This window comes from Talaromyces marneffei, chromosome 6, assembly GCF_009556855.1.
Source record: "Talaromyces marneffei chromosome 6, complete sequence".
NCBI classification, from domain to species: domain Eukaryota; kingdom Fungi; phylum Ascomycota; class Eurotiomycetes; order Eurotiales; family Trichocomaceae; genus Talaromyces; species Talaromyces marneffei.
Genome location: NC_072353.1, coordinates 1,008,979 through 1,035,298, shown reverse-complemented (window position 1 = coordinate 1,035,298; position 26,320 = coordinate 1,008,979). Strand labels below are relative to the sequence as shown.

The window sequence follows — 26,320 nt, the reverse complement described above, 5'->3', positions numbered from 1 at the left end:
AAAAACTAGTAAACACTAGTGAAATGTGAGAATTTTGCCCTTTCCTACGTGGTGCGTAGTACGTAGTATGGACGGAGTTCTCTGAAGTCTGTACGAAGGGGAATGTCGAGCCCACAATTTAGAGCTTTGCTTTCAAGCCTTCGACCCTCCGAGCCATATTACCATGATATTAGACGAGAGACTATTTTCCTGTACGACACTCGATTGGCCCAAGCATGGAGGTGTGGCTTAATTCCTCGTCGAGGGTCCGCAGGTCTCAGGTCAAAGTGGCCAGCCCCGGCCAAGATTGGACATCTTCGGCAAATCAAATGCCGGCACCAAGCCGGCGTTGCCACGGAAAAGTTCGGCACTTACCGCCTGCGGCTTGCAGTTTAGCGTTGCAGCCAAAACAAGCTTGGCGCGCTTTTGGGGCTCATCTCGATTAGTTAATCAATCATCAGCCGGCTGCCGAAAACGCTCTTTGTCATTTGAGGACTACCTCTTCTTGGCTGTATCCTCCCTACTGCAGAAACGCTCGCCGCAACAATACCAGAAGAGATTAGTTCTGTTGTGCATGCATGCTAGCCCTTTTAGCGTCCCAGGACCTGCATGATTTGACACACGATGTTGCAATTTATATTTATTTGACCGTTGAAAAATTAATTATTAATTATTAAACCATGCAAGGAGGCGGACCAAGACCACCACCACCTCTTCATGATGCCCTTGAAGGCACTGTAGATCCGACCTCAAGAAATAAGCTTATCCACGGTTGTACATCAGAGGCGTCTCGGTCATCTCTACTGCTTAAAAGTGTATCTCTGTTTGCCCTCCGACATCTCGATCGCTCACTCCACCGACCCGTGTTCAATTCGGTAGTATTTCCCAAACGAGTAATCGAACGATATCGAGGAGACTCTAGGAGATATCCGAAGATACTCTAGGAAACATCTCCGCAGCACCGCAGCACCCACTACCACGTGTTCCTGATATCGGCTCCCCACATCTTCTTTTTCTTCTTCTATTTAAACATTCGATTGTCCAACAACCTCAACTTCAATTTCATCAGTCGAGAATCTTTTCCTTCATCCCTCACTCCTGACCTCACCTCCCTTGTCGTCTCTCCCGGCACCATGAAGTACTCGTGGGTGTTGGCTTCTGTGGCTGCCCTCGCCTCCACGGCGAGCGGCCAAGTGGCGGCGACCAGCCAATCTTGCCCCTCAGGCACATGCCGTTGCATGCCTACTGACAGCTGCTGGCCCTCTGCTTCCGCCTGGGCTTCTCTCAACTCGACCGTCGGTGGTCGATTGATCGCGACTGTGCCTATTGGATCTCCCTGCCATGATCCTACCTACGATGCCTCTGCTTGTGCTGCTTTGCAGAATGCTTGGAACCTTCCCCAGACTCAGTATGCATAAGCATTTTTTTTATTAAACAATAAAAAAAATTAAAAAAAAAATCCCGAGAAACTAGAGCTAACGATGTGTATAGCATTGCATCATCTTCTTCCATCATGCAGACCTTCTTTGCCAACAACAGCTGTGACCCCTTCTCTGCAGAGTCCCAACCTTGTCTCATGGGCAACTACGTCAACTATGCTGTCAATGTTTCCTCTGCCAACGATGTGATTGCTGCCGTCAACTTTGCCACTAGGAACAACATTCGCTTCGTTATCCGCAATACTGGTCATGAGTAAGTCCCAGTTCTTGCTAAGAAGAGGAAAAAAAATACTAATGACAATAGCTACTTTGCTCGCTCCACCGGTGCTGGTGCTCTTTCTGTCTGGATGCACAACTTCAACTCCATCCAGTACAAGCGCTGGGCTGACACTCACTACACCGGTCCCGCTTTCAAGGTTGGCGCTGGTATCATGGGCTACCAGATCATGGATGCTGCTCACAAACAAGGTCTTGTCGTTGTCGGCGGTGAATGTCCCACTGTCGGTCTCGCTGGAGGTTATATCCAGGGTGGTGGTCACTCCGCTCTCAGTACCAGTTTCGGTTTGGGAGCCGACAACGCTTTGGAGTTCCAGGTTGTCACTGCCAATGGAAAGCTCCTCACTGCCAACCGCTATAACAACTCTGACCTCTTCTGGGCCATCAGCGGTGGTGGTGCCGGTAACTATGGTGTAGTCGTCTATGCCACCATCAAGGCCCACGCTGACGCCACTGTCAGTGGTGCTGGTCTCCAATTCTTGTCCAGCAGTACCACTCCAGACATCTTCTACGAGGCTGTATCCCAGTTCCACTCTCTGTTGCCTGCCATGATTGACAGCGGTGCCACTGTCATCTATGAGATTGCCTCGTCCTTCTTCGCCCTCAACCCCGTCACTGCATACAACAAGACCACCGCCGATGTCCAGGCCCTCTTGACTCCTTTCCTTAACGTCCTTGATGGCCTTAACATCACCTATGGTGTTGCTTACACCCAGTATAGCTCCTACTACGACCACTACAACAAGTACATGGGTCCTCTGCCCTACGGCAACCTCGGCGTCGGCGAGTATCAATACGGTGGCCGTCTCATCCCCCGTGCCACTCTCGACAGCAACCCAGCTAGTATTGCTGCCGCCATTCGCAACATCACCCAAAACGGCGTCATTGCCGTCGGCGTCGGTCTTGATGTCTCCAACCCCGGTGATGTCTACAACGCCATCTTCCCCCCCTTGCGTAACGCCGCCGTTACTATGCAAATCGGTACCCCCTGGAAGGAGACTGCCACCTGGGCCGCCATGATCGCTGATCAGGACCGCCTTACCAATGAGTTTGTGCCTCAACTTGAGGCTGTTACTCCTGGCAGTGGATGCTACCAGAACGAGGCCAACTTCCGTCAGCCAGACTGGCAAAACACTTTCTTCGGTAGCAACTACAATACCTTGTTGAAGATTAAGCAGAAGTATGACCCTAATTACTTCTTCTATGCTCTCAAGGCTGTTGGTAGTGACCACTGGACCGTTGATAACTCGGGTCGTATGTGCGTCGCATAAGTATATACTAAGATATAGACTTTGTCATGCGATTAGACTCGGTCTTCATCATTTCTCTTAATACTGTCGTGCATTACTTATATAGACCATCTAATTAGACAACACATGAAGCATTGGACATTACGAATTGTACATAGAAAGAGTCAGATTGCACTAATATCCTTCACTTTTTCAGACCGCCTCAGGCAATGACACTCCCTCGTTTCCCGTCACGGATTGATTCCTTCCGTCGCTTGTCTCCTCAAGAGTTAACAGTCAATGGGAATAACATGACCAATATCCTGGGCGGGCCCCGTCTTTGCTTCTTCTTTCCTCTCCTACCTCAACAAATCTTACGCCTGACGAATATCATACAACGCTCCTGACTTCAAGTCCTTGAAATTGCATTGTTGATAATAGGCCTAGTAGGCAAAGTACCAAAACCACCATTGTTTTGAGCTGAAACGAATCAAAGCCACAATGTTGGCCCTTGCCCATATATCATTCAGATTTCAGACTAGTCGGCCATCATCATAGAACTGTAAAAGTCCAATTCAAGATAGGAAAACGTTGCCGAGTAACTTCGAGAAATGACGGTGAGAAATTAGAATCGACTGATATCTTGGCATCCAGGCTGTCAGGCATCAACCCCACATCGGGTTTTGTACGTAAAGCCGACTCTTCTCTCCACGAATCATCTCGCGCTTCTACCGAACCGACCGGTGCACCGGCTGACTAAGGAACTACAACTTACTAACTTAGTTAAGTATATTGATATATGATATATCTGTGCACGAACTAACACTAACTAGCTCTCATCCAGACTGCGAGCTGGCAACGTCTTTGCGTCTGGTCTGTGTGTTGTATCCACTCTCTCGCTCTGGTCCTCGATGTCCTCGATGTCCGAAGCTATGGCCGACAACAACGACATGGATATGAATGACGGTGATGCTGCTGCTGCTGCCTCTAACAATGCGCAACCCAAGACGAAGCGCAGCAGGGTTCAATTTTCATGTACTGCATGCCGATATCGCAAGTAAGACATTCATGCGTATACATTTTTGCCTTGATCTAGCCAAAAGAAGCCATGCGTACTCTGTCTGTAGTAGATGCTAATCGCCATATACTATGTATAGATTAAAATGTGATCGCACCCATCCCTGCGACCGTTGCACACGGCGCGGCGATGCGGCTTCCTGCACGTATGTAGGCCATGGCCCCCGTGGACGTGTAAATCACGCGACGGGCACAAACCCCTCACATATCCAGAACCGGATTCAGCATCTGGAGAATCTGATCCTCTCATTTGCGCAACAGAAGAAGCAGGAAGACGAGAGCGGTAGCGGGAGCGGTAGCGGTAGTGGTGGGAGTAATAGTGGTGGTGCTGCCCGTGGCAGTTCGACTTCAACTTCACCTGCGGGCCATGTGAATAATAATTCGGCTGAGCCCTCGCCGACGACGAGTGGTGCGGCGGAGCAGAGTACTTCGGTGGAGGCTGATCCGGGGAAGTTGTTGAATAACGGCATGACCTATGTGGATGCGTCGAATTGGCAGGCTATTCTTGATGACGTGCGTCTCCCCCTCATATTGAGTTGTCGAAATGCGGCTAATCTTGGTATACACCAATAGCTCAAAGAAGTCAAGAAATATGTACAAAATGAAGACCAAGACTTTGACGATGATGATTTCCTTGGAGATGACTCCGAGGACGAAATCGTTGAAGTTGAACAGGATGCGAATCGTCCAACGTTGCTGTTCTACGGAGGCCGGGTACCCGCAAAGCAGGAGTTACTTGCAGATTTGCCTGCGCGGGAAGTAGTTGATAGACTGATTGCTAAATACCTGAACTCGGATGATCCTAGTCTTCGTAAGTGATCTTGCATTGAATTACTTGAAGAGAAAGCACTGACATGTCATAGCTGTGATTCACTTCCCAACCTTCCATAGAGAGGTTTGTCTTCACTCCTTGATTTGGGTGTGCATTGAACTAACAATATGTAGTATAATCAATTCTGGAATGATCCTTCGCAAGTCTCGCTATCTTGGCTTGCTTTTTTGTATGGTTGCATGACCATGGCTGTGGGCATGTTCCGGCGCAGTATGGAAAGCCTGCCTTCTCCATTACGCGATCCAATAGATGAAATCAACCGATTCCAAAGAAACTGCTGCTACTGTCTCATCGGCTCAAACTATACTACAGTTGGAAAGTACAAGGTCGAGGCGTTACTCATCTATGCCACAGTCGAGTATACCAAAAGAGGCAACTCAGCCATGAGCGTCTCAATCATTTTGGGTATTGCCATCAAACTCGCTATGCGAATGGGCTACCACCGAGACGCCAAACACTACGATACTCTATCCACACTAGAAGGAGAAATGCGTCGACGCACCTGGGCCATTCTCTCACAGCTCGATACCTTGACGTCTTTCCAAGTCGGTATCCCCAAACAAGCCCAAAGCTGGCAAAGCGACACCGAAATCCCACGAAATATTAACGACGAAGACATTGACGAAAACTCCATTGATTTACCACCTGCATTACCTGACACCGTCCTAACACCCGTCACCTATCTCAGATCCAAGAATCGCGTCATGAACATGTTTGGCCAAATCTGCGATTTGGCTTACAATCGACAACCATCAACGTACGAAAAGGTGCTCGAATTAGACCGCGGCCTCGAAGAAGCGCATAAACTGATGGCGCCGGCTCTTCGCATGCGGCCCATAAATCAGTCCTTTGTTGACACTGCAGCTCTGATTATGAAACGGTATACCCTTGATATATTGTACCAAAAGGCTCGCATTGTGCTGCATAGAAAGTTTCTCGTTGAGGCTCGCTATAACCCTCGGCTGAGTTACTCGCGCTCCGTTTGTGTGAGCGCGGCAAAGGAGATACTTCGCCATCAATACGATTTGTACAAGGAGTCGGAGGTAGGTGGTCGACTTGAGAAGAATAATTGGTTTTTCAGATCGCTTCAGAATAATGACTTTGTCCTTGCCGCCATGGTGATTTGTCTTGAATTATTCAAGAATAATGATCTCGTCAATACGGCCGAGCAGCAACAAGACACTTCTTCTTCTGCTGGTGCTGGAAGTGCGAGTGAGAGAAGTAAACTAATAGAAACGCTGCAGAAATCCCGCGAAGTCTGGAAAGAGAACTTGAAACATTCCCTCGAGGCGCGAAAGGCCTTTGCTGCGGTGACGGTCATGTTGAAGAAAGCGGAACTTGATGATGAGGCGAGAAAGAGGAGCAGTCAAAGTCCTGCCAACAATACACTTGCGAATGCTACAGTTAGTATACCCCTGGCGACAGGGAGGTCGCCGGATGATATTTCGATTGGAGAAAGTGCATCCAATCATGGGTTTAGAGGTGTTGATCAGGGTACACCCTCCCCTTTCTGTTCTAACTTGTGTCTCGTCTAATCTTGCTGGTCGTATAGATGTATACATGGCCAACTACATCCCCTCTAACATATCGACCACAATCCCCACGCCCCCTATATCTAATATCCCCGGTCAAAACAACACCACCACCGCCAGTCTTCAACAGCCACCCATCCCAACAGCAGTAAATCTCAACATATTCCCCCAACCCTACCCCGACCTCCAATCGTCCTCCCTACCAGGTCTCGACGTAATAGAAACCATGCTCGATACACCACAGAACCTTGACTGGGTACGTTTTTTCCTTCCTCTCCCTCCCTCCTTCACACAAGAAAACACACTCTAACAGACGAACTAATTCGTGGCGTAGCATGCCTGGGATGGCCAAATGGAAGACAACAACCCCACGCTCTGGGAAGAGCCATACTGGAACACAGCAGATGCTTTACATTTACCAGTAAATCCGAACCCGAACACAAACGTAAATGTGAACGGGGACACGACTACTGGAGATGTGATGCCGCCAGCTGATCTCAATACCTCCACAACCACCACTACCGCCACCACTAGCAGCAACGATGGCAACCACGGCAGCGGTACTAGTAATACAACGAATGGCAATGGGTCCAAATTAGAGAATTCGATGTACATGTTGTATACGGCGCCTGGATATCGTGGATAGAGACCACCATAATTGCTTTTTTTATGGGTCGTTTTAGACTACGTGTAGTTTTAAGACATTTTCAACTCTTCACTTACTCGTGGTTGTCCTGCTTTCTCCAGATTGATGTCTAATCCAGGACCCTATTTCAAATTATAAAAGAGTGTATTTATTTATGCCTTCGCACCATAACATCTCCATTGCTTTCGTTCGTATGTATGTATATAAACTCTTCCTAATTAATAACCCAGATTAAAATGCATAAAAAACACATAACCCCTTGTTTTGTGCTAGACTATGTCAAGATGAAAAAAACAAACAAACAAATGGTTAATGTGTATATATATATACACACGAGAGAATCCCCTAAAATAAAAAGTCTATAGTAATTATAATATAATCGCGAACCTAGAAGCGAAGCGGCCGACTAAGAAGTCAGATTAGGGCACTCGCCCTCCGCCCGTAAAAACGCACCGGCAAACAATTCCTGCATCGCGAAATAGTGAAACAGTATCCCGCCCAGAACGGCGATGTGCCAGATATTGTGGCTTGCGCCGCAATAATCAAACAATCCGGGAAACCAGCGTTCGGGGATTTGGGAGGCGTAGATGCAGGCACCGAGGCCATACACCAAGATACTTTTCACGACGGGGGCGTAGAAATAAAGGCACCATTCGAAGCCACGCGAGTAGCTGAGTTGGATTAATGGTGCGAATCCGGTCATGGCCATAGTGCTATAAAATGCGACGCGGGCCCAGGACATGTCGGAACGGTTGAAGGTTGGATGCCAGGGGAGGATGACGCCGCCCACACCGAGAGAGAAAGTGAGAAGAATATAGATCCAGCGAGAGGTTGGTTCGCAATAAAACGCGGTATATTCAGTTGTCATGATGGACGCCGCAACAAGAAATGAAATGCCCGTGTAGTCAACACAGGCGAATCGTTCCATGACTTTTTGGTTGGCGATGCCGTTCATGGTGTGCCAGATTGTGCTGCAGACAAGGCACTTGCAGGCCGCGAAGAAGAAGACAGCGGCAATCATGATGTCCGCCTTTGTGCTGAGATGGAAATTCGGATCGAGCGGGTAGAAATAAAATGCGATCGATAGGACGATAAACAGGCCGATTAAATGAGACCAAATGTTGACTAGCTCGTTTGAAAAGGAAAACACCGACGTTATGCACTCCTTGGTGGATGCCGTGAATCGATAGCCTTGTAGAATATGTGGGTTGACTCTCCATGGATGCGGCAAGTCATGGTAGTGGATTGTGCGGCGCTCCTGTGCCAGCAGGATAGCACGATCTATACTCTCGCGCAAGGCTTCCTTGGCCCGTCGAATACTCTCCATACCCTCGTCAACCGCTTCGTTGACAGCTTCCCGAGCATGACTCAATCCCGAGTCAACGGCTTTCCAACCCTCATCCAAGGTACCCGTTATTCCTGCATCACGGACTAGCTGAGATCTGGCTTCGATATCGTTTAAAAATGACTCCATAAGTCGCATGCCTGCATACGCTTTTTCGCTCAGAGTTTCTTTTGTCGCTAGAGCTTCGTTGTATCGTTCTTCGAGTGTTTCGACCAAGATTTTGGCTCGCCTCTTGCCGCCTCCCATTAGCTCGCCGGATGCCGCACAGCAAGAGTCTCGAACGGCTTCTAGTGCTGCATATCCTCTTCGCATGCTAGCGTCTATGGATTCCATGTGAGATTTGCGGTATTCTTCGAGCCATTGTAGACGTCGTTCTAATTCGACAAGGAAGACCTCCACCTACAAACAACGAATTAGTCACAATGCTTCGTTCGTCACAAGTAATTTCATGACTCACCCGTAAAAAAACAGCATCTGCATCGTAATCGCACGACGACCGTCTCGCATGCTGAAAGGAATGTCGCCTTCTTGAGCGAATCAGGGGTGTCTCTTCATTCGGAGTATTGCAGGTCGAAGTCGAGACGGCGCCTTCGAAGTCTCCAATTGCGACGGCGGGAGCCTTGCACGCCATTGTGATTGTCTAAGTCCGTCCTGACAAAGGGAATACAAAGAGAGTGTTTGTTTTGGAGAGGAAATTGTTATTTCATAGTTGACTCTCTCGGAGGGGAATTGTTGAGCAATTAAACACTCGCTGGTGGAGAAAGCTGCCCCCCAAGCCGAATAGTGGTAGTCCGTAGCCCAGAGTGACAGGGATCGCTGGCCACTAGATATCCAATAATCGACGGCTAATCTAACTCGACGATAAGTCCGTCCGTGGGTCCGAATGCAATCGTTGAGGAGTTTTTATGCGAGATTGCCAGAGGGTTGCATTTATTGTCGGCAGGAATATAGGAATAATTACAAAGAAGGATCAAAAAGAATAATAAGTAGGGTGTTGTTGCATTGAAGAATCACATGGGGTTGGGCGATCAAGAGAGGACGAGAAAGAAGGGACGCCGACCAGAACTCTTGGCGGACGATAACCGATAGGCAAATCACATGAACTGTCTTACACCTCTTCAGAACCAACCACTTCTTCACATTGTCACCATCATCTGCCATTCCGTGCGGTCAGTGGCACTTTGCAGTTGCTGCCAGCAGCTATTCGACATTCAAAGCACATACCTACATAGTTCCATACATACAGGACCTCAAAACTAGTCTGATAATTCAGCCTATGAGAGAACATCTCAACTCCACGAGTCTCGTCTTTCTACCTATCCGCCACCGAAATTCTACACTTTGCCACATCCGGTGATATTGACACTCACCACATCTTGGCCTGGCTCCGTGCAGATCACTAAATACCTGTTTGGGTAATTTTGGATAACCTTGCTGGTCTAGTCATCTGTGTCAACTGAACGTCAACACATTCAAGCTCTACCGACAAAGCTAAGCAAAATGGCGGAAACAGCATCCATGACAGTCCGCGACATCGTCACCGATCCGTCTTTACTGCCAGTCCTCCAAATCAGCGCAAACGCACACAACCAATGCCAAAAACTCTTGCAGTTGCTCGATCCCACCAATGCCGCTGCATCAGGTAGCAACCCACCCTCCCAAGAAACAATCCTCGCAATCTCCAAACAACAAAAGATCCTCTACTCGCTTCTCGCGCAACTGCGCGGCTTAAATCGTGATGCTGTCCTGCGCGTGCGAGAGACCAAACAAGTCACCGCGGAAGCGCGTCAGGAGATTGACCGGTTGCATCTGCAGCTACAGAACCTGTACTATGAGCAGAAGCATTTGATGGGTGAAATTGCGGCTTGTGAATCTTACGAGTTCGTCTACGCCCCCTCCCCTTTCTACCGAATGTATATACTAACTGTTGACTGGCACAGTCATAAATATCTCTCGCTTCCCCTCATCCCCGAAGAAGAATTTCTCGAATTGTTTCCCGAACACGCCTCCTTAGACGCACACGAACTAATGATTGCGCGCATAAAACATGAACACGACGAGCGTGAGAAACTGGAGCAAGCCAGGCAAGAACTACTCAAACGGAAACAGGCTCTAATTGCAGAAAACAAAAAGCGGAAGGATGATTTGGCGAATCTTGATGCTGATTTGGAGCGGTTTATTGACGTGAGTCCCCTTCCCATACCCTCGTTTAAGTACCTTGTGGGATTTGAAGGCTAATGCGTTGTGTAGGCTGCGAAACCAATTCAGAAGATTTTCGAAAAGGAGTATTGATTTCTTACCTGTCGGTAATGTGTTCATCAGTTGCTTGCATGGCGTTGTTTAGATACCCCAACCATTATTTCTAGCATCTAGAGGAGTTTGTTCTTAATCATCTCGAATGTATTAATACAGTTACACACAAAATATGGTATCATTTAACTATCTACTGGCTGCTCTCCTCCGCTTGAGTTCCACAACCAAATTCTTCACCTCCCTCAACAACCCCATCACCAATGGCACCCCAATAGGCCCCAATAACGGCAAATAAACCGCAATCTTGTGCTCATCCGGAAAATACATTTGTCCAACCATACTCTTCTCAAAGAAACTTTTCTCTGCTTCCTTTTCGGCTATTCGGGCACTGGCCAGCGCCGCTGCGAATTTGCCTTCGCGGAGAAGTTGGCAGGTTGATGATAAGTGACTCAAAGTGGTGAGCACGGAGGAGGCAACGTTCCGTGGGATGGGGATTGAAGATAAGGATTGAGTGAGGCGGGCTAGGGAGCCCATTGTTGATGACGCAGAGAGCAACAAGGTAGCTGCTCGGGTACGGATTGAGGTTTGCAGCCGGAGGGGAAGAGAGGATGGTGTGGCTGGTGTACCTAGCAGAGTGAGGAGTTGGTGCGAGAATGTGAGGAGAGCGGGTTTGAGTGACTCCTTGGCGAGGTGTGGTGGGTTAATATCGTCGCCAGGTGTGGCAGGTGGATTGACAATGACAACGCCGCCCCATTGCGGCACAATCCAGCTTGTAGCAAGATTTTCCTTTACGACTAGTGGTGACTGCGTCGCAGCAGGAACATATAAAACGAAGTTGATCGTTGGTCCACTGCCTATGCCCGGACTCAATGGCCATTCTGCAGCGTTGATAAAGGAGCTGAGATCTTCCTCCTTGAGCGTCCATTTTTGTGATCCCTCATCATACTCTGGGTGGGGGGATGTCGGAGAAAAGGAAGCATATAGTTGGACCTGAGTGTCGATTGAAAAATTGCTGATTGGTGAGAATGCGTCTAGCAATGGAACAAAGTATTCCTGAATCGCATTCTCAATCTCCCATGACGACGGCTGTGAGCCGGGTGTAAAAAGTGAAAATGATAAATGATATGTTTCTGCATACTTGAGCGATCTGCCGACTCTTTTGCTAACGAGCTCAGCCAATTGACCTCCTCTGGGGAATGAGGATGCCAACGCAGAATTACTCTGCCCCAAAATATACGCGATAGTGGCTTTTTCTTCGTTGAATAATTTCTGAATCTCTCCAGCAATAAAAGTAATGAGAGGAGAGGTTGTAGAAGTAACGGATGACAGTTGACTAGGCGGATACCATATATCTATCCGCGGTGCATGAGAATGAAGCTCTGAAGTAGGCGTTGCGATTTCTGAGGGAATGAGATTTACGACAAGCGCCGCATTCGAATTATCCTCCGTTTCAATATCAATATCAAGTTTATTGTTTTCTGTTGTCTCGGTATGATTCGCTAGCTTCAGTCGTAAATGGTGTACTGGAAATTCATTCAAGTCGTCCAGGGCATGTTGTGTTGTTCGCAGAAGGCTCTGAGCCTCAGCCATTGAGGTTGATGGCGTTCGCAGGACAATCTCCAACGGAAATTCGGGTTTGCATGCCTATATCATCAACCATATGTCAGCCCCTCCCCTAGAACAATGACCCGTCACTGTGAGTTCTCACCTTGCCCTCTGCCCAACTCATCATCTCATCCAGGGGTAACGACGCCCGGTAAACAGAAGTGGTCCTCCACCACATCGGCAGCCCAAAGAATATAATAACAACCCAAAACGCGAGTATAACCTTTGTCCGTGTCCGGATGCCTTCCGGTTTCTCGGGTGGAAGCGTATGGCTAACCACTGCGCCTTCCGGGGGTGTTGCTCCCATTATGGTCGATTCGGTTGCGACAGCGGCTGGCACAGATTTGGCAGAGGCAGCGAGGCCTCCAGCATTTGTGGCCATTATCAGAGCATTTCTATTGTCGCGTTTTGTTGGGGATACTGAGTTATTCAGGCATTAGATTCTGGTTCGTGAATTTGACACTGACGATGCTGGATCTTGAACGACTGGAAGACTGTAGGCTGATTGGCCAGATTGCAGAAAGCTTGATGATACTGGCATTTCACGTGATCGGATCCACTTATACATCATTTTGTTTTGTTTACTCCTCCAAGCTTCCGACTACACTTGCAACTCAGATGCACATATTCTTCTAAAAGCGACAGTGACATTAGTAATATGGTAAGGAATGCTATGCAATAAGATACATGGTATTAGATACGACATAAAAGAAAAAGAAAACGCAATGATTGTGCGAAAGACTACTTCTTCCGCTGCGGGCTGTTGCCCTGAACAGGTGTCTCGGTCACCCGAAATGACGGCTCACCCCTCGCATTCTGAAAGCCCGCCTTTTCCATCACCTCGCTGAACGTGGTGTTTCGATCCTGATTCAAGCTGCTTATACCCAACATGTTAGGTGGAGAATACACCTTGATACTCTCCGTACTTTGTTGGCGTGGACCAGCAGCAAGCCTGCCGGTTTGATGTGGTGGTGTAACTGGTAATGAAATATCCGGCATGGGAGGCATGGGCGGCGTTGCGGTATTCCATTGCGGGCTTGCTGCGGTGGTACCGTTTTTCCCGATGAAGATGCTCTTCACTCGAGTACCGGTTCTGCGCATCATGGATTTGGAGCGTGAGACCGTGCCTGGTTGTGGGTAACGGCCACTCAGTTTTCGTTGAAGGAGGAAGTCTGTACGGAACGAACCATTTTCGTCATCTGGTATGGGATCTGAAATTCCAACTATGGTACCACCGGATGAGCGATGGGTCTTTTGGAGTGTGCTTTCGCGGTTTTGTTTGTCGCCGCGTCGTCTACACATCATTATCATAGCAGCCGCGAGGGCGCCGGCCACTGCGCCGGGGAAGAAGCCGGCAACAACAGCTGTTGCAGGTAATTGAGGACATGTTGTTGATGCCTCGGGTTGTGTTGAGTTTGATGAAAATACAGAGGTAGACGTTGCTGATGATACTGTCGACGTTGTCGGGGCGGTATCGCTGATGGAAATTGTGGATGTGGCAGAGGCAACTGATTTTGTCGTTGCCGCGGACGTGGCCGTCGTTGACGCGGAGCCAGAGTCAGTAGTTGTTGAGGTCGACGAGTCCAGAACGCATGTGGTGTTCTTCGCACAGGTATACCCAAAAGGACAACATCCGTTCGCGCAGGTTGGCAAGTCGTCGCTCAGCTTCGTGGACTGTATTGGGGCAGTTGGATTAGCAGTAGCGTTCATTGCCTGCACATTGCAAGTAATCGGTTCGATGAATGAACAGTCCTCTCCCGTGGGACAACAGAGGACACTGCTTCCACTATCCAAGCGGAGACACGTCGTATCTGACGCGCAGCAAAAGTTCCCGGAATACGAGCTACCGCACGAGGTAGAGTTCGTGGGGCAAGTCGCAGAATTGTCCCGTATGAAGAGGTCGTTGAGAGGTAAGTTGATTAATGCTGCAGCTGCCAACGAGGACCAGCCCAGTTTTAGTAAGGCTGCTGCAGAGATGGTGTAGACGTATTTGACCATGACCACTGTCTACGCTCTCAAAGGCGTGTAAGGTTAAAAAGGTCGGGCGATGTAACAGATTGAAGAAAGGAATGTGAGAAGAAAAAAAGAGAATAAGATATATGATATGCAAATTAAGGCAGTATCCGCTAGTATCAAGCCTGCTCCTAAAACAATGCTATGCAAATATCATAAAGGAAAGAGTTCTATAATGCAATAGTGAAGGAAAGAGAGAGAGAGAACGATACAATGACTTTGCCAGAGACGAAGAAAAGGATTATGATACATGAACCATGACTACTCGGCCTATTTGTGCTGCCAATGTACGAGTCGTTGCCCAAATCCAACGTGAAGAAAATCACTCTTTCGTGTATACGCGCCCATGTCCCAGAAATGGTATGAAGCCGCCGAGTGGAGGAGCGTAGCATTCACCAACAGCGACAGCGGTCTGAGAATAGTATGACTCCTCCTAGCTACAGGTTGTCGATGTTCTAAATATACAGTGGAAACACAAGACCTGAAACAGCCCAGCGTTGTCGGCAAGGACGTCGCGTGCAAATGTATGGTGCTTCACTCTCGAGGTTAACCGCCGTGGTGCCGTGGTGTTTCCCCTATGAACTACGGGAGCGCGATCTCGGGTTCCCATTGGCCCGAGCATATCCCGCTCACGCTAGGTTGGATTAGGTAACAATGGCAGAAATTCTGCGGAATTCGCGACTTCTTCAACTTAGACAGCTTCTTCCAAGAAAGACAAGCAGCTTTGTTGCAGGTACTTTGCGACTAGCTTTTCGGATCTTGTCATTCGTCAGACATCAATATGTTGCAAAGATTAATACGGCCGCAGAGCGGTCTCCGTGCGTCATCGGCCATTTTCAAGGTGAGTAAGGATGAAGGTCAACAAAGCATCTGATATTCGGAAAGCTGCAATTATGCAAAATTGTAATTGTGAGACCATGTTACTAATCGTCCCAATGGACGTCTAGGCCAGTCTCCCTCGATTTCAATACCGCAGTCTCCATCGAGTCCCCCAATTGGCGAACGAGCGAATCTTTAGAGAACATGGCATCTCCGAGTTCATGTCCCCCGAGGCCTTCGACTTTGCCTGGACACAGTACCAATCGCTGTTAGTGGACAAGTTGAACTTGATGACACAAGGTATATCCAATTGATGGATGTGAGTAGCAGTTGTACGGGGTTTGGTTGCTCATGCTATACAGATACGGCCGATGCGGATTTGGACACTCTCGCTCTTGTCAAGAAATACGCTAAAAGGCGCGAAACCGCTCATTTATTCAACTATGCCTCTATGGCCCACAACAATCACTTCTTCTTCCACCGTCTTGTGAGCTCCTTTTTTCCCTTCCTATCAAGACCAATCGCTAACAATTTATCTGGATAGTCCCCCGTCAAAGTCCCCATCCCCGAGAAACTAGCCTCCGACATGAATGACAGTGCATCATCCCCCGAGTCCCTAAAACAGGACTTCCTCGCCACCGCCAGCGCCCAATTCGGCCCTGGATTTGTCTGGCTCGTCTCTCAAAAGCAAAACGGTCTCCTCCGAATCCTATCCACCTATAACGCCGGTACCCCCTACCCCGAGGCTTTTGCGCGACAACAAGGAGTGGACATGAACAACGAACCTGCTCCATCAACCAGACGATCAAGCAACGATACTATTAGCTTCCTTGGTCTCCCCGCGTCCGGTGAAAACACCCATGAGCTCGCGCCCGGCGGAACGCCGCTTACCCCATTGCTCTGCGTGAATACGTGGGAGCACGTCTGGATGATGGACCACGGTATCAGTGGTAAAGACGAATATCTGGAGAGATGGTGGGATAGGGTCGATTGGAACGCGGTGGAGGATGCACACAAGGCTGCACAGGGATACGGCCCGAAGTTCAATCAGCGATCTCTGTAGATTGGCAGCCTGCTTCGATTCCGTTGTTTTATTAGTCTTGTTTTACCCTTTTCAATTTTTCCATGTATTATATATAAAGCATTGGGGTACTGGGACAAAATGTAATTTGTGCTTGACATAGAATTGCAGTTCTATTTATTTCTTACTATACATGATATTGTACACTCTACATGTCACTTGTGAAGATTCCGTCCAGACTACCGGCCCAACGTCATCTGCTCCTTAATCCTCTTCTCAAACGCCTCAATCATCACTCCAGCAACCTTATCCTCCACCGCCGACATCATAGCCGTATGCATGGGATTCTCAAACCTGAACTGTATCTCCAACCTGACCTCCGTCTCTACTACTCCTGTACCTTTCGAGGTCAAAGGAACAAGTTCCCACTTCGTACTTAAATGACTAAACAACCCTTCATCCGCGCCGGGGATCGGTTTCCCGTCCTTACCCACTCCACCACCGCTCTTAGCTTCGACAACCCAATTGTCGCGATCACATATGACCCTGGATGTAAACGTTTCTGTGAATGGGCCGTAGCCCACGGTAAGAAATGCTTGGGAGGGGTAGCCAGTGTTCTGGTCGCGCGCCGTCACGGTTGAGGCGCCGAGGAAGGGCAGGAAGTCGGAATAGGATTCGACGGAGGCGATGATATCGTAGAGTGGGGAGGGGGGGAATGGTAAGGTGCGGGACGCGTGGAGAGTGCGGATGGCTTGGGGGGTGTTGTTGAAGATGTTGGGGATGTTGATGAATGATCGTTGGTGGCGGGTGGGATATGGTTGTGTTGGTAGTCGGGTTGAATGTTGTAGTGTAGCTGTCGGTTGGTGTGGATACGTTATTAAGGCTGATTTCGAGGTTGTGGTATAGCGACAAACAATTGAGGGCATAGAATTGTTGTTTCTTGTTAAAATAAAGGTTTTATCTCGGTGCTGAAGTGCACAATGCCTTCGAAAAAGCTGAGGGCGCAAGATTGGTCTCATTGCTCGGTGTGATCCTCAATTGAGGTTGGAGGATGGTATGGTAGAAGTTCAAACTACAGTCGCATGACCGTTTCATTCAAGAGCAATGTGAACAGTGCTTCGATATCGCCAGCAAGTTCGTAGGTGTAACAATTGAAGCCCAGGCTGTAAATTGAAGTTTTGATGCTGTCATAAAATCGGCCATCTACAAAGTGGGTCCAGGTCCCGGTATGCCTTGTTGGTGCCTGGTAACTCAGGCTTCATTTCACATTGTCCTCTCCCCAAATTCGCTTTCATACTCCGTAAATTCTGGTCTATACAACACAAACATTTCTTCAGATATGAAACCTCCTTACTTTTTGTTACACGACCTCGTGGTGAACAAAGAGTATGAAGGAATACAAGAGACACCTAACAATTATGCATCACGTTGACTCATTCAAAGCTTCAGTAACCACAACTTTGAAAGGCATACAAAGAAGTACACTCGAAACATGCAACACATCTAGAGCAGATCAATGTCTTCTTAATGACTTCCAGAGAAAGCAGCAAGTCAGAAAGGATGATTTCCTCCTTGATTGAATTTTAAAGATCGAGAAAGGGGTTTAGAAATATATAAACATCTAATCTTCCCCCACAGCTCCGGATGAGTTTATTATTCTCCCTAGGTAATAGTGAGTTAGCAATCGATTTGACCACATCTCAATCAGCAATCTTAAAGAGGTCATCGAAGTCTACTCTCTAGAATAAGAAACAAAATGAATCAAGGCTGACAAGAAACCTTGTGGAAAATCGTCCAGAACGAAATGGACCAATTCGTCCAGGAACTAGCCGACACCCCGTATGATCCAGATGACTATGACGAATTCGATCAAACCCTCCTCGACCGTCGCGTCCGCGAACTCGAACGACTCGGCGAAAGATCCAACGATCGACCAGGTCGCCCCAAAATCTACGTTAAATACATCAGAAAAGCAGACATATTGACCGACATAAGAGCGGTCGAGTATCTTCGACTGCACGAAAGAGATCGCCGTAAACGTTACAAAGTCTCCAAAGGATTTAGAAAAGCGTATAATATCTGCCCTCGATATTTGGGGAAAGATATCGCCAAGGCGCCGAGGGAGGTGATTGATACTCTTAACAAGAGGGCGGATCTCGTGTTCACTAAGATGGACAAGATACATTCGTCCGCGTATGCAACTATTGACCAGGACTGCGAATTTATCTTGGAGACGTGGTTGGAAGGAAAAGAGTATCATGAAGACGAGATCAAGATGCCGGAGGCACAGGTGGGAGTGTTTTATGATTCTCTGAAATTCGCCCCTTGGGACACACTTGATGACAATGATAAAGTAGAAGAATGAATCTCCGAGTACGGGATGTTATATTCAGAATTGTTGTTTCTTTTTCTTCCTTTTCCGTGTAATATGTAAGAAGAGGTACTACAATGTATTGATAATACGATTGTTAATACATATCTATATAGTATAAGTTAGGTGATTTTGGCCGTCTTCGTAGTGACAGGGATGCATTAAGATGGTGGACCCTATAATAAAAGCTTAAAATCTCCTCCAATCATTAAACATACTTTACGACAGAACCAATCGAGCATCGCCAATCTTTAAGATCAGCCGCAAGACAATCTCGACATCTTTCCAAAATTGGAATTGTCTTCACCAGAGACCATCAGCCGGCCTGACCCGTAGCTATTAAATAACTTACAGTTCCCTCTAAAGGACCCGGCTATAAGTACTCTCCAGAAGAAAGGCAGAAATATAACAGCGGAACCAAATCTCCTCGGCGATGAGGATCTCGAGACGTAACCTAAACAAATATTCAAGATGGTCTCGACTATGAAGTCTACTCTAGAAGATCGATTTCGAACAGGCCAGAAATTACAACGGCGAGGTACAAAGCACGTCAAATCTGGCTGCAGGACCTGCAAGTGAGTATTTTGCCAATCTCATAGCTACCGGGATGAGCAATGCTGACAACAATGTCTCAAGAGTCCGAAGAGTGAAATGTGACGAAACTCGACCCGCCTGCGGCCGATGCACTTCCACAGGTCGTACATGCGATGGATACGGTATCTGGAGTACAAGTGCCGGCACTGGCATATCTCACGGTTTTCATCAACGGCAAAGTCCCTCAAGTGTCGTTTCTACAACACCTCCTCGAGATACGATCGAATATGGATGGTGCATGTCTCCTCTTCTAGACGGTAACTGCAAAATGTTCAACCTCCTCGATCGTCGAGTCGATGCAGACGAGTTAGTATGTCTAGACTTTTTCCGACTTCGATGCCTCGTCAAACTCCCCGGATTCTTTGACGCAAGTTTCTGGGAAAAAACGGTGCCACAAGTATCATCTTCCGCGCCCGCCGTGTTCCATGCAGTGGTTGCGCTGGCATCTACTCAACGTAGCCAGGAGTATACTAGCTGCATGCGAAAAGGTCCGGATAATCCTTTCATTGACTACGATTCCGAGATTAAGAAATGGGATCGGTTCGCTCTGCAGCAATACAACAAGTCTATCATCCGTCTACAGTCATATTTCGAAGATGATGGCCATGAGTCTGTGCAAATTGCATTGATAACTTGCGTATTGTTCATTTGCATCGAGTTGATGAGAGGTTCCTATACTCGGGCTAATGTGCATATTGATCATGTGATCAATGTTTTGAAGACTTTGCAACGCAAACGGCATAGTTCTGATAGTTTGCCTCGAAAACAACACAGGGAAATTGTACGTGTGACGGATCCGAAGACAGTAGATGATCATTTACTTGAAATTCTGGCACGGATGAATACGCAATGTGTTTTGTTCGGATACCCCTCGCGATATATACATCTGACCGAAGCAAGAACTAATTTAGTTGGCACAATTCCTGATGTTTTCGACTCTTTGCAAGAGTGTCGCCAGTATCTGGAGGTTTTACTAAACAAATCGCTCCATTTGATCAATAAATCCTCGGGCAGTACACCTTCCTTCTCATTAGGTGAACCCGAGTATCATTTTCCAGAAACGAGAGAACAATTAATAGAAACCTTGGCCCAATGGAAGTGCGCATATGAGAAACTTACGCAAAAAGTTCGACCAAACATCACAGTATACGCTTACATAGCACTCAACCTCTTACGCATCTGGTCCCTCAAAGTCGAAATCATGCTCCGCACATGTCCCGCCACAAACGAGCCATGGAATGAAATGGCCTTTGACAAGTATACTCACTTGTTCGAAGAAATCCTTTCCGCAAGCGACGATGTGGTCCTGATGCGCGGCTTTCCCGGGAACTTTGTTCTCCAAGACGCAAAATGTCATACCGGGCCCCTGAATTTCTCCGCGGATATGGGTCCCGTGCCGGTTCTGTATTATATTGCGCTGAAATGCCGTGTTCCATCTATAAAAAGACGGGCCATTCAAGCTTTGAGGGCTGCGCCTCATCGCGAGGCGGTTTGGGATGGTATTGCGGTTGCAGCGGCGGCTGAGACGGTGATTCGGTTGGAAGAAGGAGATTTCTTCGGAGTATTTAACGATGCATATCCATCGGTCGCGTATTCACTATCGTCGGTTCAGAAAGATGTTCTCCCTGAATGGAGCCGTTTCCAGGATGTACGGATAATAATGGAAGATGGCTTGCAGCTCGGAGGCACGATCATTGGCAGAAGAAAGCGTGAGGATAGTAATATATTCTCTTCCTTCTTGGGGGAAGATGATTCATCAAAGTGGGAACCTGTTGAAGAGCCATTCCAATGTGGAGAGCGTCTCAGCACATATACGTGGAGCAACATACAGGATATGTACAAAGCAGCAAATTTGTCGTCTGCTTAAAACATAACGAATAGACCACGATTTACCGAATGGTATAATACCCAGATCTCTCCATGTAAAATGATGGGAGATTGAAAGGCATGGTTAGAATATAAGGTAGCCCATTCTTAAAGAGAATTTGGGAACTTTAGTATCGACTAGGTCTCTTTGTAATATGCGCCTATTTCGCCGCTATGTGCATGCAGGCCTGGCGTTCATGCAGGTGAGAAGTGTAGTTGCCAGTTGCCCCAATAGGAAATTTTCTTGTCACATGCAGGCCGCAGCCCTAACTTAGTACTACCAGGATGCACGTCTCTAATAACTACCCTAGGTAAACTTCAATATTCTCTATAATGCTTTCTTTTCCTCTGCCAGTGACTTTTACACAGCTATGTTAATTTTCACCTCTCACTCTCTCCATGCTCCTGCCGCGATTGAGCAAATCAAAACTCGAGATATGACTCAAGTCAGTATTTCCCCTATTTCAGTCAGGTAAGTAGCTGACGTGGTCAAGCAAACACTATACACGCTGAAATAGGCTGAAATACGTATATAACAGTATACAGCCAGTACGAATACCTATCCGCAGTCACAGTCCGCCATGCAAACAGCCGTACCACGACGGCCAGACTCATCACAGCAAGTAGAGCGCTGAGGATTATAGTCGAGATGTCGTATCTGTACTCTAGAATGCGGTATCTCACAAGGAGGTACTTTCACTTGTCGTTAGTTACCCATCCATCAGTAAGCAGAAAATAGAGACTTACCTGAGACACACATATACCAGCAGAAATATAGATTCGCGCTTTGCAACTACAATTAGCACAATGTCCCTTGAACTTGACCAAGGGAAAAACTTACATATAGTATCCCCCATCAAAATCGGCGTCGTCAGCCTCCCCACAGCCTTATCACCAGGCACATCCCTCAAATCCTGCAACGGAATCGGCCACAACATATACAACGTAATATACTTGATCCAATCCCATCCCATCTCCGGCGATGAGCCACCAATCGCCCACCCAGCCGTCAACTGCGCAATACATCCCGCACCCATACATCCATCCTTTGTCGGCCCGAAGTTCGCAAACCCTAAAAAGTTGTGCGCGATAGTTGTTGCGATCCATAACAAAGTTGGCTTTTCAACACCCAGGTAGAAGCTGTACCCTAGGTATAAGAGGGTAAGGATTGTCCAGCGGATTTTTGCAGCGCGCAGGGTTGTGGCACCGCTGGCGATGGGGCGGTCGGGTTTGTTGACTTTGTCTTCGTTGACGCCGTCGATCTGATTTGCGACTACGAAGCTGTAGAGATATAGGAAGCCGTAGAGGAAGGCGTCTGTTCCCGTTGTCTCCGGTTTTAGTATGCTTTCTTGACTCCAACTACTAAGAATAGAGGTTAAGGGCGGGAGTCCAACAACGTACATGGTATCACGCTATAGATCTCTTCAGCGGAAGCCTTTCGGTATAGTAACGATGCCAATGTGAATCCCGGAACGGGCAAGAGGCCAGTCCCAAGATCTCGTCGCACGAAACCATAGCAGAGTTCAAGTTCGTGCCATAGGATATTTCCCAACGCAGAAGGTTGGTAGAACTTGGATATGGGTGCTGGATCCTTTGTGTTCAACATGATTGGCGTATAGTTAACAAACCCCTTTTCTACCTTCAACTACTTCCGAGTCGAGTTGTTAATTGTGGTGCTGCGTTGTGGTAATGTATACTGATGTTGGGTTAAATCTCAGATCTTAAATTAAGATACGGAATCTATTCCAAAGATCCTTCTACTAGAGCTTCAGGGCAATCAACGGCTTTAAATACCTGAAAAAGCCATGGCTTGCTATCTAGTGAGCATTAGTCTACTACGTAGTGTGTACATATGTACTATTCGTAACCGCTCCATTCGCAGAAACGAGCAATGTTTTAGTTGCTCCACCGACTGTTTGTGAAGGGGAAAAGCTTGGTCAGAAAAGTCATCATAAGTGGCGTTCCTCCCAACCGTCAAAGATATGCTTGCAGCAGCCATGCAAAAAAGTTTTCAGGGCCAAGCAGCCTAGCATGAGTCAGTGAGTTGGTTTTTCTTCATAGATGGGTGAAATGGCCCCCAGAGAATAGATTGGACGTCCCACTTTGTTATGAGAAGTGGAGCTTTCAACGAGGTCATTATTCAGCCGGCATTAGGGGCTTTGATATGGGCTTATGGGTTGCATTTTAAGGATGCGCTAGGGAGATAGGCTTAACCCTAAAATATATAAATGTTGGTGTAAGGGGTCTGCTGAATAGCCCTAAGGGAAAGATAGTAAGATGTGGGAGTGGGTATTGTCTCGAGGTCGGTGACTGAGAGCTTCTGGCTGAGTTGAATCGAATAAACAAACCATATCGTCTATATTTTAGAGCGATGAGGTCATCGTCGTCAATGACATCTGGAAAGGGAGAAAGGGCTGGAAGGCTTTTTTCAATCTTCAACTGTCTGACTCTCGATCCATCAATCTTGATACCAGTCTCGTCTCCATATCAGAACTGATTCGTTTTGGGGACAAGATAGATCTCTATTCATAAAAAATCAAATCAACTAGCTACCAGAGTCCTCTTCATTTCTCTCCTATAATGATTTCTAGGCACAATATGTTGAGGAATTTTCTGTCCTGGAGCCAGGATGATGTATAGATATATCAACAACATAGAACCTGACGGAAGCCCTAGCAGAACGTTAAGAGCGCTGCTTCTGTGAACCTTGCATCTGATTGACTGATTGACATTCATGGAAGTCTAGTATAGGCCCAGAGTTGACCCTGAGTCGACCGAAAAGGTAAGTTTATCCATAGAAATTTCTTCGGATAAGAAATAAGCCCTAATCTAATCAACAGACCCACCATCAAGAGCCGACGACAACCAATACAACAAACAGACGACAAGTTGCATGGCGATCTAGAATTGTACATCAAAAACTGCATGGATTGGTGTCCTCAAGCCATGTTTTCGAATTCCTAAACAAAATACTTCATGTACAATGAAAATTGGAAATCCAATTGAGTAGAATCCCACGTAGAGACGGATTAGGCCTAGCGCAAACGGGTCGCCCGTGAACATGCCCTAATATCGGGTCCCCATCGCTACACCTGGGCCCCTCCACCATAACGTACCCATTCAATATACGTACCAAAAAAACAAGACGCAAAAATGCAAAAAGAAAGCGTTTAATCCTGACAAGAGTGGGATTCGAACCCACGCCCTTTCGGACTAGCGTAGAACAACCAGATGATCATCTGGTTGGCCACCTTAAGCTAGCGCCTTAGACCGCTCGGCCATCTTGCCTTGATGTAGGACATTACGCTGGGAATACGGTTGTTGTTCATGGCTGGTGAGAAGCCTGAAGAAGATAGCATGTGATTCGGGGCGACGACTCTGTACGGACTAGAAATCTGATTTTCATGAGAGTCGTCAACTCGGATAAGCCGAAGAAGTCAAGTCATGTACGGTGTAGATCAATAAGTTTGATAGCTAAAAGAAGTGTGGCGCTCTAGATTAAATGCTATTCATGGATAAATCATCAAAAGTAGTCTATAAAGTAGTAGCCGCAAGTCCTTCTGCAATTGATTCTGCCGTCGGTGCCGGTTGTTGATCTGCACTGGTCTCACCAGGGACTCGCTTCCTGAAACGAGCCTGTATCCAGCATCTATACATTTTGAGCTTCCTCTGGCGGTTGACCAACAGCCTCTGATCTTTGCCCAGATTGAGCACCTCAAAGGCGCCTTCAGTGTCCTCTGTCTGCTCTTGTTCTTCTTGATTCTTGTCGATTGATTCTTCTGTTGTTTTCTCCGTGCTAGTCTCCGTCTGTTGTTCCTCCTTGTTCTCTGCCAATTCAGGGCTATCAGTATTTTCGGTGCTAATATCATTATTCACCATCGGCAATCCCTTTTCTGGCGTCCAAGTACTCCACATCTGCCTCAATTCCTCTTCATCAAAGAAGTAAACTCTCGTTCCATCACCGCGCACATAAAAGTTCTCCGAAAGATAGCGCTCCTTCTTGAATCGCACCTGCGCAAGGTCTCCACGGCCATAATCACGAAACAACACAAGACCACCCGGTTTGAGGACTCGATGTATATTCCGGAGTGCCGCATTCCACTGATCCGGTGCGAGTGCAGACATGATAAAGATGAGGATTACAACATCAACCGAGCCTTCTTCTACCCCAGGCGGCATGGAAGACTTTATCTCTCCGTCTATCTCTTCCTCTTCTGATGTGACATCCCACACTTCGGCGCGCATAAACTTCTCATTATAATGTTCACTCTCCCGCATCACCTTGACAGCATTCTTCGAATAATCGCACGCAAAAACCTTCAACTCCTCATTCTCATTATTATTGATCAAAGGAAACGCCGTATTCCCCGCGCCGGCACCAACTTCCAACACCACCTTAGGCCCCGCACCCTGTTTCGTGACTTCCGCCAACACTGGGAACTCCTGCCTCAACCACTTCCTATCCTTGAAGAAGTTCTGGTTGTGGTTTTTATAAAATCGGTCCCAGAATTTTGCCGGGTTCGAGTTGTAGAGTGACTTGTGCCAGTCTGAAGCGGGGTTTTCGCGTTGCTTGGCGTATTGCAGTTCGGCATAGGCTTTATAATCCTCGTCGGTTTCGACGTGGTCCCAGGCATTGTAGGAGAAGACGTCGTCGCCTTCTTCGAGGTAGCGTTGTCCAAACGCAAAGGGGTCGGTTCGTTTGGCGCTACGGGCTGGGTCGTGAGAGCGCCAGCTGGGGACGGTGGGGGGTTCGACGAGTTGGGAGATTGTTATGTAGTCGCCATCGGGGGGGAGGGCTGGCATTTTGCTGAAAGGAGCGCTCCTATTGAGCAGAGTCAAGTAAAGACAGAAAGAATGTTAGAGAAAGAGAGAATCTGGTAGTATGAACGAGTGAATCGACTATGCAAAAGTTGAGGTTTTGCGATTCATCCACCAAAAAATTTCAGACTTTGCCTTTTTCGGGCCACAACAGCCCACCTGGCTCCACCCGATATCACTCAATGATGATTGGTTGGCTGCAATCCTAAAGATATAACCCTAACAAGAGCCAGGGCAACACTCTTCCAACATGACTAGAGATCATTATGTCTCATAACTGGTTATCCCGAACCCAATTATGGGGGTAGCAACCATACTTTTGCTCAACTACGAAAACAGTTGTCGACTATGTGGCTGCTCCGTATCTACGTACTATGTACTCTGTTCGCATGGCGGTTAGAAGCGGGCCTCAGCTAGAGTGTAACCCTGATTAGCCCCCCGCATCCTCTGAGCCGTTCGACCCGACCATACATAACTTGGCGGATTGGCTGATCAGGGAGAGACTCTAGACTATGGGGGATAGGCGGTGGGTTTCATGTTATGGCTTGGAATATCGTCCAGACTGTGCGTATATAAGCGACAGTGCTGGGGTTAGTTATTAACTT

The 26,320-nt window shown here is 47.5% G+C and overlaps 12 protein-coding genes across 12 annotated transcripts; 6 read left to right on the top strand and 6 right to left on the bottom strand.

Moving 5' to 3' along the window:
- Positions 1-1,112: 1,112 nt before the first annotated feature.
- EYB26_007887 (uncharacterized protein) lies at positions 1,113-2,965 on the top strand (the record flags this gene model as incomplete). Its single annotated transcript, XM_054267147.1, has 3 exons — positions 1,113-1,387; positions 1,471-1,671; positions 1,723-2,965. 3 exons carry the CDS (start codon positions 1,113-1,115, stop codon positions 2,963-2,965), a joined length of 1,719 nt encoding a protein of 572 aa, XP_054123122.1.
- An 890-nt stretch (positions 2,966-3,855) lies between these two features.
- EYB26_007886 (uncharacterized protein) lies at positions 3,856-7,010 on the top strand (the record flags this gene model as incomplete). Its single annotated transcript, XM_054267146.1, has 7 exons — positions 3,856-3,980; positions 4,081-4,513; positions 4,574-4,811; positions 4,864-4,895; positions 4,946-6,326; positions 6,385-6,620; positions 6,699-7,010. The coding sequence occupies 7 exons, from the start codon at positions 3,856-3,858 to the stop codon at positions 7,008-7,010; spliced, it is 2,757 nt and encodes a 918-aa protein (XP_054123121.1).
- Positions 7,011-7,416: 406 nt separating this feature from the next.
- On the bottom strand, positions 7,417-8,986 carry EYB26_007885 (uncharacterized protein; the record flags this gene model as incomplete). Its single annotated transcript, XM_054267145.1, has 2 exons — positions 7,417-8,754; positions 8,813-8,986. The coding sequence occupies 2 exons, from the start codon at positions 8,984-8,986 to the stop codon at positions 7,417-7,419; spliced, it is 1,512 nt and encodes a 503-aa protein (XP_054123120.1).
- Positions 8,987-9,855: 869 nt separating this feature from the next.
- Positions 9,856-10,647, top strand: EYB26_007884 (uncharacterized protein; the record flags this gene model as incomplete). Its single annotated transcript, XM_054267144.1, has 3 exons — positions 9,856-10,235; positions 10,296-10,539; positions 10,606-10,647. 3 exons carry the CDS (start codon positions 9,856-9,858, stop codon positions 10,645-10,647), a joined length of 666 nt encoding a protein of 221 aa, XP_054123119.1.
- Positions 10,648-10,794: 147 nt separating this feature from the next.
- On the bottom strand, positions 10,795-12,595 carry EYB26_007883 (uncharacterized protein; the record flags this gene model as incomplete). The annotated part of the gene is made up of 2 exons (XM_054267143.1): positions 10,795-12,252; positions 12,317-12,595. The coding sequence occupies 2 exons, from the start codon at positions 12,593-12,595 to the stop codon at positions 10,795-10,797; spliced, it is 1,737 nt and encodes a 578-aa protein (XP_054123118.1).
- A 359-nt stretch (positions 12,596-12,954) lies between these two features.
- EYB26_007882 (uncharacterized protein) lies at positions 12,955-14,211 on the bottom strand (the record flags this gene model as incomplete). The annotated part of the gene is made up of 1 exon (XM_054267142.1): positions 12,955-14,211. The coding sequence occupies one exon, from the start codon at positions 14,209-14,211 to the stop codon at positions 12,955-12,957; it is 1,257 nt and encodes a 418-aa protein (XP_054123117.1).
- A 796-nt stretch (positions 14,212-15,007) lies between these two features.
- EYB26_007881 (uncharacterized protein) lies at positions 15,008-16,108 on the top strand (the record flags this gene model as incomplete). Its single annotated transcript, XM_054267141.1, has 4 exons — positions 15,008-15,067; positions 15,174-15,345; positions 15,408-15,532; positions 15,590-16,108. The coding sequence occupies 4 exons, from the start codon at positions 15,008-15,010 to the stop codon at positions 16,106-16,108; spliced, it is 876 nt and encodes a 291-aa protein (XP_054123116.1).
- A 197-nt stretch (positions 16,109-16,305) lies between these two features.
- On the bottom strand, positions 16,306-16,992 carry EYB26_007880 (uncharacterized protein; the record flags this gene model as incomplete). The annotated part of the gene is made up of 1 exon (XM_054267140.1): positions 16,306-16,992. One exon carries the CDS (start codon positions 16,990-16,992, stop codon positions 16,306-16,308), a length of 687 nt encoding a protein of 228 aa, XP_054123115.1.
- Positions 16,993-17,870: 878 nt separating this feature from the next.
- Positions 17,871-18,431, top strand: EYB26_007879 (uncharacterized protein; the record flags this gene model as incomplete). Its single annotated transcript, XM_054267139.1, has 1 exon — positions 17,871-18,431. The coding sequence occupies one exon, from the start codon at positions 17,871-17,873 to the stop codon at positions 18,429-18,431; it is 561 nt and encodes a 186-aa protein (XP_054123114.1).
- Positions 18,432-18,908: 477 nt separating this feature from the next.
- EYB26_007878 (uncharacterized protein) lies at positions 18,909-20,898 on the top strand (the record flags this gene model as incomplete). Its single annotated transcript, XM_054267138.1, has 2 exons — positions 18,909-19,012; positions 19,074-20,898. The coding sequence occupies 2 exons, from the start codon at positions 18,909-18,911 to the stop codon at positions 20,896-20,898; spliced, it is 1,929 nt and encodes a 642-aa protein (XP_054123113.1).
- Positions 20,899-21,271: 373 nt separating this feature from the next.
- EYB26_007877 (uncharacterized protein) lies at positions 21,272-22,503 on the bottom strand (the record flags this gene model as incomplete). Its single annotated transcript, XM_054267137.1, has 5 exons — positions 21,272-21,356; positions 21,457-21,590; positions 21,645-21,682; positions 21,739-22,212; positions 22,299-22,503. The coding sequence occupies 5 exons, from the start codon at positions 22,501-22,503 to the stop codon at positions 21,272-21,274; spliced, it is 936 nt and encodes a 311-aa protein (XP_054123112.1).
- Positions 22,504-24,431: 1,928 nt separating this feature from the next.
- On the bottom strand, positions 24,432-25,700 carry EYB26_007876 (uncharacterized protein; the record flags this gene model as incomplete). Its single annotated transcript, XM_054267136.1, has 1 exon — positions 24,432-25,700. One exon carries the CDS (start codon positions 25,698-25,700, stop codon positions 24,432-24,434), a length of 1,269 nt encoding a protein of 422 aa, XP_054123111.1.
- Positions 25,701-26,320: the final 620 nt, after the last annotated feature.